This window comes from Paroedura picta, chromosome 7 (genome assembly GCF_049243985.1).
Source record: "Paroedura picta isolate Pp20150507F chromosome 7, Ppicta_v3.0, whole genome shotgun sequence".
NCBI lineage: Eukaryota > Metazoa > Chordata > Lepidosauria > Squamata > Gekkonidae > Paroedura > Paroedura picta.
Genome location: NC_135375.1, coordinates 73,563,584 through 73,575,748, shown reverse-complemented (window position 1 = coordinate 73,575,748; position 12,165 = coordinate 73,563,584). Strand labels below are relative to the sequence as shown.

Genomic DNA, 12,165 nt, shown 5'->3' with positions numbered 1-12,165 from the left:
CAGCAATCCTGAACTTCCAGGAAATGGCTGTAACAACTTCATTCATTCATTCATTCATTCTATGGCACCCCTCAAGGGGATGACAGGTTACAGTGGATGAGTGATAGGGATGTGAGTGTCCTGCATAGTGCAGGGGATTGGACTAGATGACCCATGAGGTCCCTTCCAACTCTATTATTCTAGGATTCTATGATTCTAAGTCTCTTGATCAATTCTATGATTCTATGTGTGTAGCGTAACCAGGAGATCCTAGGGTTGTCTGGCAGCCTAACAAGAGATGTTTGAAGGTGGTTTGCCAGTGCCCGCCTCCACCCTAGTATTCCTTGGAGGTCTTCTTTGAAATACTAGCCAGAATCAACCCTTTCAATATCTGATCAACCCTTTCAATATCTGATGCGATCAGGCTTGCCTGGGCTATGCAGATCAGGGCTACAAGTGATTTCCATGTATATCTTCAGTTTGAGAATTTTTATAATGCATACTATTAGCTTCTGCTGTCTGATTCCTTTTTGAGCACATCGCCACCTCAGAACTAGCTCATTCTGATAGTGCCAGAATGTGACAGCACCAGAATGAGTTGACCCTCTGCAGCGTCCTTCAAACATGGTGCTTCAGCCTTTGCTAATTATGGTATTAATTGGCAAAGTGAGCTAACATTGTGGCAATTATTTATGCAGTGGGACTTCTGAGCTGAGGGCTACAGGATGGTGATAATCTTTTACTGTTAAAGTAAAGCTTCATACACATCACTTTATGTATGAATGGGATGGATGTCTGCAAAGAAATCCATATTCATCATGTTTGCATACAGTTTCAACCTCAGAAAGTAAGGACAAGTATCTATAGTTAAATAAATTTTGAATGTATCACTTATAAAATCGAACCTTTCACCATCATGTCTTTACCTTCAGAAACAACCCAGCACCATTCTCCAAGTTCTGGTTTTCAAACTGTGCTGGCTATTTGCAAAAGATTTCCCCCTCCACCATGCTGACCTGGCTGTAGTAAAATGATAGAAAAGAACAGCTTTCCAAAATAGTTTTTAGCTCATTACTCTCAATAGTGCTTTGTACTTGCTTGAAAAGCACTCTTAAAAATAACTGCTGTCCCAACCAGCAGTGGCCTTGCTGGGAGAGTTTATAGCTGAGTCACAGCAGTTACCAGAAACAGCTATTCCCATCACGGGGAGCTGAAGCCAGCTGGCAACGCATAGTGAAAGTCAGGCTGGAAATGTTCTTTTGGATCACTCCCCACTCACTCCCCATTTATGCCTTTTCATAATACTCTATTCTGAATCTGAAACGTTCTAGAGGTAAAATGGATTTATAGAAGAAGATTTTTCAAAAACCATGATTCATATATTCGTATATTGATACTGGTTATTTTCCCAAAGGATGATACAGTTATAATTGTTACCCTTCAATCATTATTTTGAAATCAGCCAAATCAGCCAAACTTGAATCAATATACGGAATCATTAATTCAGTTGATTCGAGTTGTACAAAATCAGGAAACCTCAAATACAAAAAGTACCAGTTTTTCCCCCTGTGCACATACCTACTCTTTGCAGTATTTGCTTTTCATCTAAAACTGAATTTGTATAGCTGAGCAAAAGATAATTTAGAAAAAATGTTATTTAAAAAAAATTTAAAATATCAGGCTGTGAATATTATTCTCTAGCAAATATCAGGAAAATTAATAATTCCTATGGCAGTATTTGAATTAGGATTATTTTTCTCTGGGAAGATTTACAATAGATAAGAACAAACTGAATTTTACTGGATAAAAACTGAATCAAATAAAGTTTATAATGAAATTGATGTAAATAGGGAGAAAAGGTTTGTAGTACGTGAGCCAATAAAACAGATGGCAACTATGTTGATATGTGTCCTTCTCTTTTAGGTGTTTACGGGCAACTGCAGACTTTCTGTTCTCCACATTATGCTGACAATCAGAGAAGTGTACAACATGGTGGTACTTGCAATATGGTTCCTCCTTTTGAAGACTGTCTTGTACCCACATCTATGGGTCAGTCAGGTTTTGACGTTTTCCACAGAGCATTTTCAGCTCATTCTGGTATTACAGGTAAATTTTTTTTTTACAATTTTGTTTTTAAATATAATTCCCATGTTTTCACGCATTAATAATTACCATGTAGGAATTTGGCAATTTGTAAAGTGCCTGTCACTGGGCCTAATATTTTGCTTGGCCTAAATAGATTGTTAGATGATGGCACTGCTTATAAAATGCATTTTTGAGAATATCCATCTGCTTTCCTATAAATTGCAGTGGCCACATTTCCATTTGTGCAGGAAGTAGAAGTGAAAATACTGGTTGCCCACATGGTCTTTAACCTTGACTTAGCTAGATATTTGAAGAACCAAATACAAAACCAGAGAGAAAGGCATTATTCATCAACAATTCTTCAACTTTTCATGAAAACCTACAAGCTGGGCCATTCATGCATGGACATCTTTAAATTGCTGAACTCTTGATGACTTGCTGAACAGGCTCCAACTAAAAAGGATTTTACTTGAATTGACACTGAACAAAATAAATGCTCTATTGGTGTGTGAAGCACACATGCAAATAATCTTCTCCTGCTTGTCCATGAGTTACGAGCTTGCTTCTATGAACTGAAATTATATAGTTCTCAAATCTATAGTGTACTAGAGTACAGTTCAGCTGTGAAGTGATGGCACTCCCATGGCAACTCACAAATTTGTTCAGTACTAAAATTTACTGATGGTATTTTAAAGACTATAACGGCATTTGTAAGCAGAGTTATATCTTTCTAAGCCAGTTTACTTCAGTGGATTTAGAAGGATGTAACTTTGCTTAGGATGGCACTATCGGAGGCCTAGAGGGCAATGTCAGAGCACTGTGACATTCATCCATAAATAGCAAACCAACTGAGTGCTTTCAATAACGATTCAAATGCTAACTTTATATTAATCAGGCACCAGTAAAGGATACATATAATGCCACGGGTATAAATCTCAAAAATGATGGCACAAACATTTCCTGCAGGATATCCTGATATATTAGGGTAAAATCCTGTAGATATACCAGTAGAAGCAGCTTGTGCAAGATAACTTTCTTTTCCTTTACCTTCTGCCAGAAGTCTTTAGTGCATTCATATGCCCTCTACTAGGAGTCAGGGGTATTATTATTATTATTATTATTATTATTATTATTATTATTATTATTATTATTATTGGATTTATTTCCTGCCATACCTGAAGCCGGCTCATGGCGGATTACAACAATCCATCATAAACCCCCCAATAAAAACCCCATTAAAAACAACATCCAACAATCACAGAAACAACAGATGGCATTATCTAATACAACCCTCCTACCAATATCTAATCACATGGGCTAGGAGGGGGCCGTTGATGTTCCATAACCCAGTGCTAGAGAACCATAATACTAGCACTCAAAGGGCCATCCAAAGGGCACCCAATGAGGAAGGGGCCAATGATCTTCTTTACTGCCCTGCCCTCAACCACAGACCCGGCGGAAGAGCTCCATCTTGCAAGCTCTGTGGAAAGCAGAAAGCTCTAGCAGGGCCCACAGCTCTTCCAAATTGCCCTTCAAGCTATATCTAATGTGTGATTCAGATTGAATAAGCCAGATAATACTTGAATCAATGCTGATTTGGGTATTTTTCAGGCTTACTGGAGCCAAATTTCACATCCATGAGTCAGATCAGAGAAACCTGATTCATGATTCAGTTGACTGAGAAATACCTTCCAAACAGCTAATCCAAAGATCAGTTGTTTGGTGAGGTTTTTAAATGTCTTCCCAGCTGACCTCTTTGTGAGGGGAAAAGAAGGACCCCACCAAACAGGGGTCTGCAAAGTCTTAAATGTCTCCCCAACAACCCATATGAAGCTGTGGAGGGCTTTCTCTTAGGTCTACTTAAATGCCTCCCTCCCCCTGAGCAGAGCTTGCCAAACAGCTCATTTAAATGCCCCAAACAGCTGACCTGCATGGAGAGTGGGGCTTATCTCCATGGGTACTGAACTTTTTCTTGCTGCACATCCTTAGCTGTTCACCCACATAAGATATTGATCATATGTTTAAAGAGGCAAACATATTTAAAACCGAATTGGAAGGAAATTGGCCACAGAATGACAATTGTAATAAAGAAGCGGTAGGTGAGAAAAGGGTGACATGGCCGTCTACTTCAGTGCATTCATATGCCCTCTCCCATTGCTTCTCTGCTCCAAAGCCCAAAGCTATTTTCATTTCATGTTGTTGCATCTAATGTGTGCTTAATCCACAGATTCATTTATGTAATATTCACAAAGAGAATAGTTTGGTCTAAATCATTCTTTATTTCCACACCCCCAGTTTATGATCTTCCATCTGGTTCCACAGGTACTTTGGGTGATTCGTTGTGCAATGGAGTTGAGGAGTCCAGTTTCCTTCAAATAAACGCCGTTGATCGTTGTCCAAGTCAGCTTTCATCGGTTTATACCGAAGGCTGAAGAAGACAAAAATACTTTCTTGCATCTAATTTTAGTCAGAACCATTTTGTAACTTAATACATTTTCCTGGTAAGGACAACTGCTTTAAAAAAGTATCATTCGAGATATGGAGAGCTGTAAAGCACTCGGCTTCACAGATGCAGCTAATACAAATGATCGGGGAACGGAACTTGCCAAAGTATGACCATGTTTTTATATTATTTTTTTTCCTACCAAGGCAAAATCACTATCTTTTCAAAGGGAACGAATGAGCTGAATATATGGGGGTTTTTTTCTTAAAAGATTGTGAGATTTTTTTCAAAAGGGTTTTTTTTAAGTCCAGGAAAATTAACAGCCAGTAGTTTGTTGTGCACCAACCCTGTCTGGCAGTGCTCTTGTACATAAGCGCACACTCTCACAGGAAGAAAGGGAAAATAACTTTTTAGGCATGCTGAGGCACCAGCTGCTATTAGCCATAGGGCTATTTTGGCTTCCTCTCGAAATCTAGGAACATTGGCTCTGGATTTAATACACTTTTTAAGCAATATGATATTAACTGTATAAGCTATAAAAGAGAAGCATTCCATTGTGCTAACTTCACAGCACTTCATTAGAGAGAATTCATTCTCCTGAGTGCCAATTAATGTACATTAATTAAATTGGTATTTCTATTCTATGGACCAGTCCTTCTCAACGTTTTTACAATTATGAATCCCCTAAAACATTATTTAGACTTCAAGAAACCCCAGAAGTGGCGTGATCATGCAGAATAGTGTTGTATATACGCCCATCCAGGGCCCTTCCCCTTCCCACCCCACCCAGGTCCATCATTGGCCATTTGGGGAGGTGAATCAACATGACCATATGTTTAACAAATTAAATGTTTAACAAATTAAAAAAAATATATAAACAATTAACTCCCACTCATTTGGGAAACCCTTCTAGGGCCATCAAGAAACCCCAGGGTTTCATAAAACCCTGGTTGAGAAAGCCTGCTATGGACATTTTTCCCCCCATGTGCTTAGGATAGATGTTCCCCATTGATGTCTGTATATCTAGCAAGCAAATCTATCATGCCGGGTGATGTGCTACAAAGGCTCATGTCTCCTTCCTCATGCCATAGACTCCACTCTCCAAAACAGCTGTTTTATCCAGGGCAACTGATTGTGGTAACTTAATTAAAGTTTGAGTTCATGAAAACTGTTACCAGAAAGGAAAGGGGCTCAGTATCACCCTGCAGAATCCCACGGTAACATCATATGGTAATACCTCCTTGCCCTTCATAAATTCTATGGGACTCTGCCAGGAAGGGCTGACAATCTGTACAGAACGTTAGCATTTCATTTATTCTTAAACCTACACATTTATCTCTTTTTGCCTGTTTTTCATTTCTTTGCTTGCTATAGCCTGAAAACCTTGGCCCGCCTGGTTTTAAATCCATCCCAAAAGTAATTGTGTTGCTGATACTTTGTGTTGTATAGCTGTAAGTGTGTGTGGGTAGTGGAAAATGAATGTTCATGGTCAAGGTTCAGTTTTTGTCATTAAACTGTTACAGAATTATAACTGTGACCTTTTAAAAAAAATGCAATGTATATTTGTAGACCATTTATCCCTGTTGTGTGGCCAGAACATCACACACATTTCCTAAGGTGCAAGTTTTTTATTAGTAGAATCTTACCATAGAGGAACAAAATGTGAAGATGTCAAGGGCCAATGGAATTACTATAGTTGGGAGTTAGTAAAGACACATGGAGTTTAAAATCATGAATTATTATTCCCAAAATTATTTTGAAAAGCTAATTATTTGTAAGCCTACTGAGTCTGTTTCTGAATTTATTGATATGCTGCAGCTTATACCTGTATGCATTTCGGTTGGATATTCCCGGCTATTATAAAAACGAAGGCATCCTACTCCAGTAGCATTATATTTTGCATGCACTTTATCCTGCTGTGTTGGAAAAAAATACTCTGCATTCTGGACCTTGTAATCTGCTGCACACATAGTTTGTAAAAGATTTGTCAGCTTTGATGGTACCAGTACCCTCTCACACTGATGTAAGGAGGATGGGGTCAATCTCCTCTGCCACTGCCTCCTTCACCTGCCTGCGCAGGGACAGGCTCGGAGGGCAAACAGTAGCGGCGTGGCAAATGGGGCTAGGCTCTGGAGCTTGCCAGCTGCTGCCACTCACTCTCAAGGCTATCCACACTCTGCTTTGGGCAGGGGCAGCCTTGGAGGACAAGCAGTGGCAGTGGGTGGTGAGGCCCAGAGCCGAGCCCCGTTCACTATTACTGTTTGTCCTCCAAGGCCACCCGCATTCTTCTGAGAGGGCAGGCAGTCTTGGAGGACATGTGGCAGCAGTGTGGCAAAGAGGGCTCAGCTCTGAGCCCAGCCAGCCACCACTGCTGCTTGTTTCCAAGCCGCCTGTGCTCTCTTGAGGGCACAGGCAGCTTAGGAGGACAAGCAGCAGTGGTGGGTGGTAAGGCTCCGCTGCTGCCACCTGTCCTCTGAGGGCCCAGGTGGCAGCAGTACCAAAAAGAAGAAGAAGAAGAGTTGGTTCTTATATGTCGCTTTTCCCTACCCGAAGGAGGCTCAAAGCGGCTTACAGTCGCCATCCCTTTCCTCTCCCCACAACAGACACCCTGTGAGGTGGGTGAGGCTGAGAGAGCCCTGATATCACTGTTTGATCAGAACAGCTTTATCAGTGCTGTGGCGAGCCCAAGGTCACCCAGCTGGCTGCATGTGAGGGAGCGCAGAATCGAACCCGGCATGCCAGATTAGAAGTCCGCACTCCTAACCACTACACCAAAGGGCTCAGCTCTGAGCCTTGCCAGCCACCACTGCTTGTTCTTCGAGGCCTGCTGCACTCTCTATCTACTAGCATAGTCCCTGGGGGTGGGACAATGGATATCATGTCCATAAACTTCTGTTTGAGGGGCCATGCCAATAGATATTTCCACATCAACAAGTGATCTTCTCTGCCCAAGCCGGCCATGCCAATATGCTGTAGAACACATAGATGCAAGCAGAACCTGCACAGCAGCCCCTGCACAGCCTAATGTGCACAAAGGAGGGTCTGTGGATTGGAACCCTGACATTTCAAAATGGATCCTGAAGTTCTCTTGTTACATCTCGCAACTTTTGTCCTTGAGGTGTTTTTTTTTTCTAAATCTTGCAACTCAGGTTATAAAAGCTGAAAGTAAGCAGGAAAAAAGAAACAGCTGACAGGTATTCCTTCATTTTTCTGAATTGCATTGGTCTTTACAAAATTGACTTCAGCAATCTTATTATGGTATGATCAACCCTAGTTTTATGAATGTCCTCCATAATGACCCAACAAGTGGTGAATCCACTTACAATATAATTTTTTCCATGAGCATTTACCAAATTTCACATTGTAACAAGGAAACAATTGTGTGAACAGGTACACAATCTTAAAACAAACCATCTGTTAGAATAGTGTCAACTATTGCTTAAAATAGTGAGCCACTGAACTGAGTTGGGCCTTGTATGCTTATATAAGCAGCTGTAGACTTATGAAATTATTAAACATATACCCTGGTCCTTCTCTAGCAAGCTTAGAACAGTTTAATACACCAAAGTCCTCATGTGTTTCACTCCAGGCATTTTTATGGTTTCAAGATTTTACTGCATTATCAAAAGAACTCATTTTTATTTGCATTCCAGAATAAAAAAGATTTCACAATTCACATTGCCTTATTTTAACTGATTTATTAGAATTAGCATTTTACAGTACTGTTTTCCTGTATATTTTATTAAGGCAAAGAATTTTGGTCACATATTACAAAAATGGTGCTTGTGCAAAAAGGAAGTAATTATTCAGTATTCTCCACACACACGTCTGTACCTAGTTTATCCACTGTTGGATGATACTCTCTAGTTAAAGAAAGAGATGTAAATTATTTTTATATTAAGATGCAGCTCTCTCCTTGGCTGTGCTAAATCAGGGATTGTCCATTTCTCTTCTGGTCACCCTCAAATGAAATGTTGATACCCTCAGAAGAAAATTACACTGGAATTCACACTGCTTTCAAATTGCAGTTCATATTGGAAGTCATTTACTTGGGTTAACAATTATTACTACAGAATGATGCCAGGTAGTACCATTAAAGGATTTAAAAAAACACAAAACACCAAGTACCCATGTTTTGATTTGCCATTTATAGTGGCATTTTTATTTGCAAAAAAAGCACTATTAACATATGATGTTTTAATAGAAGCAGATAAAACAAATAGATGCATTTAAAGTTAGCAGAATGTCATGTTCATTTTGTATACAAAGTAGAGGATCTTTTGTAACGTGGGTTATGCAAAGCACTTTGAGGTGAAAGAAGGGAGTGTGAAAATGTGTTTCTTATGCGCTCTTGTATATATTTATATACCTTCCTCTATATAGATTTGAATTCTTTATACTATATTGTATATCCGATTTACTGATTTACTGTGGTTGGCATATATCTGGAGCATATTGTACATTCTAAAAGCATTAGAGTGCCTTTTTTCTATTAATATGTATAGTTTTGTGATTGGTTACAGTTACATTTCATATAATCGTAAGTTATTTTTGTCTTATTTCATGAAGTCTTTTTTAATATAAAAGGTGAAATGAAGGGTTTGTGTACATGGTACAAAAAATAAATAAAGCAAAACTGGAAATCTAGAACAAACCAACCTGATCAGAATCTCTGATTGTAAAACCTCATGAGAATATTCTCCTGTGTTCCATCAGAAGGACTTTTAATATTTGAGCTGGTTAATGGGGGGAGGGGGATGAAATCTGAGATTTATCTAAGAAAATGTCCTTGCTTGGTCCAATATTTAAGACTGTACCTAATGTATAGTTTCATTGAAGCAGAGTTAAAATGGAGATGAAGTAGAATACTTTTAAAAGTAACTTCTACTGTGGAAAAATGGGTACATAAAACTCGTTTAGATAATTTTACTTTTCAGTTTTTATTAATTTTCAGTTTTCTGGGTATGGAGAATTTAACAACCGAGCAATGAGCTCAAGGATCTCTTTTCAGGGCAGAATTGTTCTTGTATGAAGGGCATGTGAGACCACATACTAGTGCGGCAGCTGTGTCAATAGCGAGCAGTTTGGGAACAAGCAGGGAGGGCAGCCACACACACATACCCCGTACCAATTGTCTTGCTGCTGCACCTCACTGTCTTACTTCTCCCTGTTTTCCCATTGTAGCTGTAATACAGCACAGGTGCAAAAGCAATTTCAGTGCCCCCCAACCTAGAACTCTCGCCTTTCTCTACTCAGCTGTGCTGTAATGCTCCAAGGAAAAAGTCTTGAAAGAGCACGAAAGGGGAGATTTGGAGCATAATTATGCTATGATGGAGCTGAAGCTTAGCTCTGCCCCTTCTCAAGGGGGCTGCAGGGGAGTATCTTGGTCAGATGCAGGGTACCTGCACAATACCGGTACTAGCCTAGTCTTCCTAGCATGCTAGTTTCAGTTAGTATGTGCATGCCTGTGTATCTGTGGATTAATTATTATTTTTTTTTACAGAGGAGCATTCAAATGGAGTTAGATCCCTATTAGGCAGTACACATTGACGGCACATATATGATCATTCTGTCACACTGGCAGCAGTGCAAAAATAAAATTAAACAAGTGCCACCACTATGCAACAGTCAGATCAGTTAGAAATACACCATCTCTGTTCAGGACACCATGGTGGTCTCACACTCTCCCAAAATGAATAAAGGCAACCTACTGTGTGAAGCAGCTCAAAGTCTTTATAACTTGCATCAGATAACAGGACACGACCTTAGATTCAAATTGACATGACCTGTTAATGGCACAGTGGGAATGACTAGTTACCACCAAGTCTCTTGTCCTGCTAAAGCCAGTGTCAAATGTCCTACTGATGTTTCTGCAGATTCAAATAACATTTGCTTTCCAACTCCGCACTGTGAGCTACCTTGAGCCTCACTTCTCAGATTCTTAATTTGACACTTCCCAATACACTCTGCTCAACTCCAGTGTTCCTCTTAATGCTAAGGTCAGATATGAAAATCATTCTACCACATCTTCCCATGCCTTCTATAGATTTACAGCCAAAGTAAATTTACCAGGCCATCAGCATCATTAATGATTCACAAAGGAGATGGTCCAGTTTAGTCAACTGAAACAAAGAACTCCTTTCTGTGTTCCTTGTTAGAAGTCACAGCATACCTTTGAAGCAAGTAGCAAATACCAGCCTCATGCATGGTTGCAACTGGGTAGGCGGGCCGAGGGACTCCACTGCAAGTATGTCCCAGCAAGCCCAAAGAAGCCACTGATATTCCTGACTCCTTTTCTTGGAGACGATGCAGCCCTGGTCAGATGTGCTAATTGCTGAACATCAAGATGATGAAAGAAATACATAAAATAAGAGGGTAACAATTGTCATGTTACAGACTAAGTGCTAAGCCTTCATAGTCCCTCTATCCCCAAACTGTAAATAATCATATAAAAAGACATGTTTGCATATCTTTGAAAATTTTATAAATTCCTTTAACTCCCTGAACAATTTGGTGTGCAATTTATTGCAAAGAAGTGTCTGTGTTGTTGACAAAGAACACCTCTCTCTCTCTCTCTGTGTCAATGTACTGCACCAGATAAGTGCTGCAGCAGAAAGCAGTCCTTTTAACATGTTTGTTATAGAAAAGAAGGCATCAACTATTGTGCTTGTGCCTTAGGCAGACCACAGCAAGGAGGATGAAATGAGCACTTCCACCCAATCTTTTGCCGTACATCTGGGTGTTCTGATGTAAGCATGGAGTCGTCCCCCGCAGAGACAAGATTTGCCACTCTCTGATATGGACATGGCAGTTCTGCTATATCCCCTCCATGAACACTGAATGATCATTTCACTAGAAGCGGATGGAGTGTCTATCACAGAATATGCAGGGCTCTGAATCAGATCCATGGATCTAATTCTTTCTGTTTGCTCATCAACACCCTGTTTTTTTCCTGTTGCCCCTCAAAACTGATTTGGGTACTCACTAGGGAAAGAGGCAGGTTACAAGGAAAGTAAATAAAATTAACAGAACAGAAATAGCTCAAAAGCACTGATATAAAATGAGCTCAAATTTTATTCTGAACGCTTCATGAATTTCAGAAATACCAATTTAAAATTCATCTGTAAAGCTTAAGTGCCCAAAGTCTTATAGGCATCTGTGCCTTTAACAGCCACATGACACTCAGCTTCCCAGACTAAAGCATTTCTCATCCCCACCTCCACATGACAGGAAATGATTCCACCTGACTGAGTCCTGCTCATCATCATGCAATTAGATACAAGAGCCCAGCCAGAAAAAAGGTAGAATGTTTTTCTTTGAACTTAATGGGAAAGCTTTCTTCTGAGAACTGTATTTTTGTGAAGGCACTGCCTGGTCCCACTTATACAACTACAGGTCCCAAGCTGCCATGGGGAAGAGAGGGGAGGAGGTTACTAAATCATTTATTGTAGGTGCACAGTAAATGCAACATTGCCCAGAGTATTGTATAAGAGAGCAAATTTTAAAGAACAAGCATGGTTTGTTTTCCAAACATTTTTGCTTTCCTATTCATTTCCTATAAAGGCCTGATTTCTCTCTTCCCCCCTCCCTTTTTGTGAAAAGTCCTGAGGAGGGGGAAGCCCTGCTCCTAACACACTGCCCCTTAATTCTACAGTCTT

General features: G+C 40.0%; 1 protein-coding gene across 7 annotated transcripts in view; it reads left to right on the top strand.

The window, feature by feature from the left end:
• The window catches only part of GLIS3 (GLIS family zinc finger 3), a 230,017-nt gene extending 220,847 nt beyond the window's left edge, over nt 1-9,170 (top strand). For all 7 annotated transcript variants that reach the window (XM_077344928.1, XM_077344926.1, XM_077344922.1 and 4 more), the window contains 2 exons: nt 1,903-2,085; nt 4,387-9,170. In XM_077344928.1, coding sequence (XP_077201043.1) covers nt 1,903-2,085; nt 4,387-4,496 — 293 coding nt within the window. In that variant the 3' untranslated portion in view covers nt 4,497-9,170. The remainder of the gene's footprint in view (nt 1-1,902; nt 2,086-4,386) is intronic.
• The last annotated feature ends 2,995 nt before the right edge of the window (nt 9,171-12,165 follow it).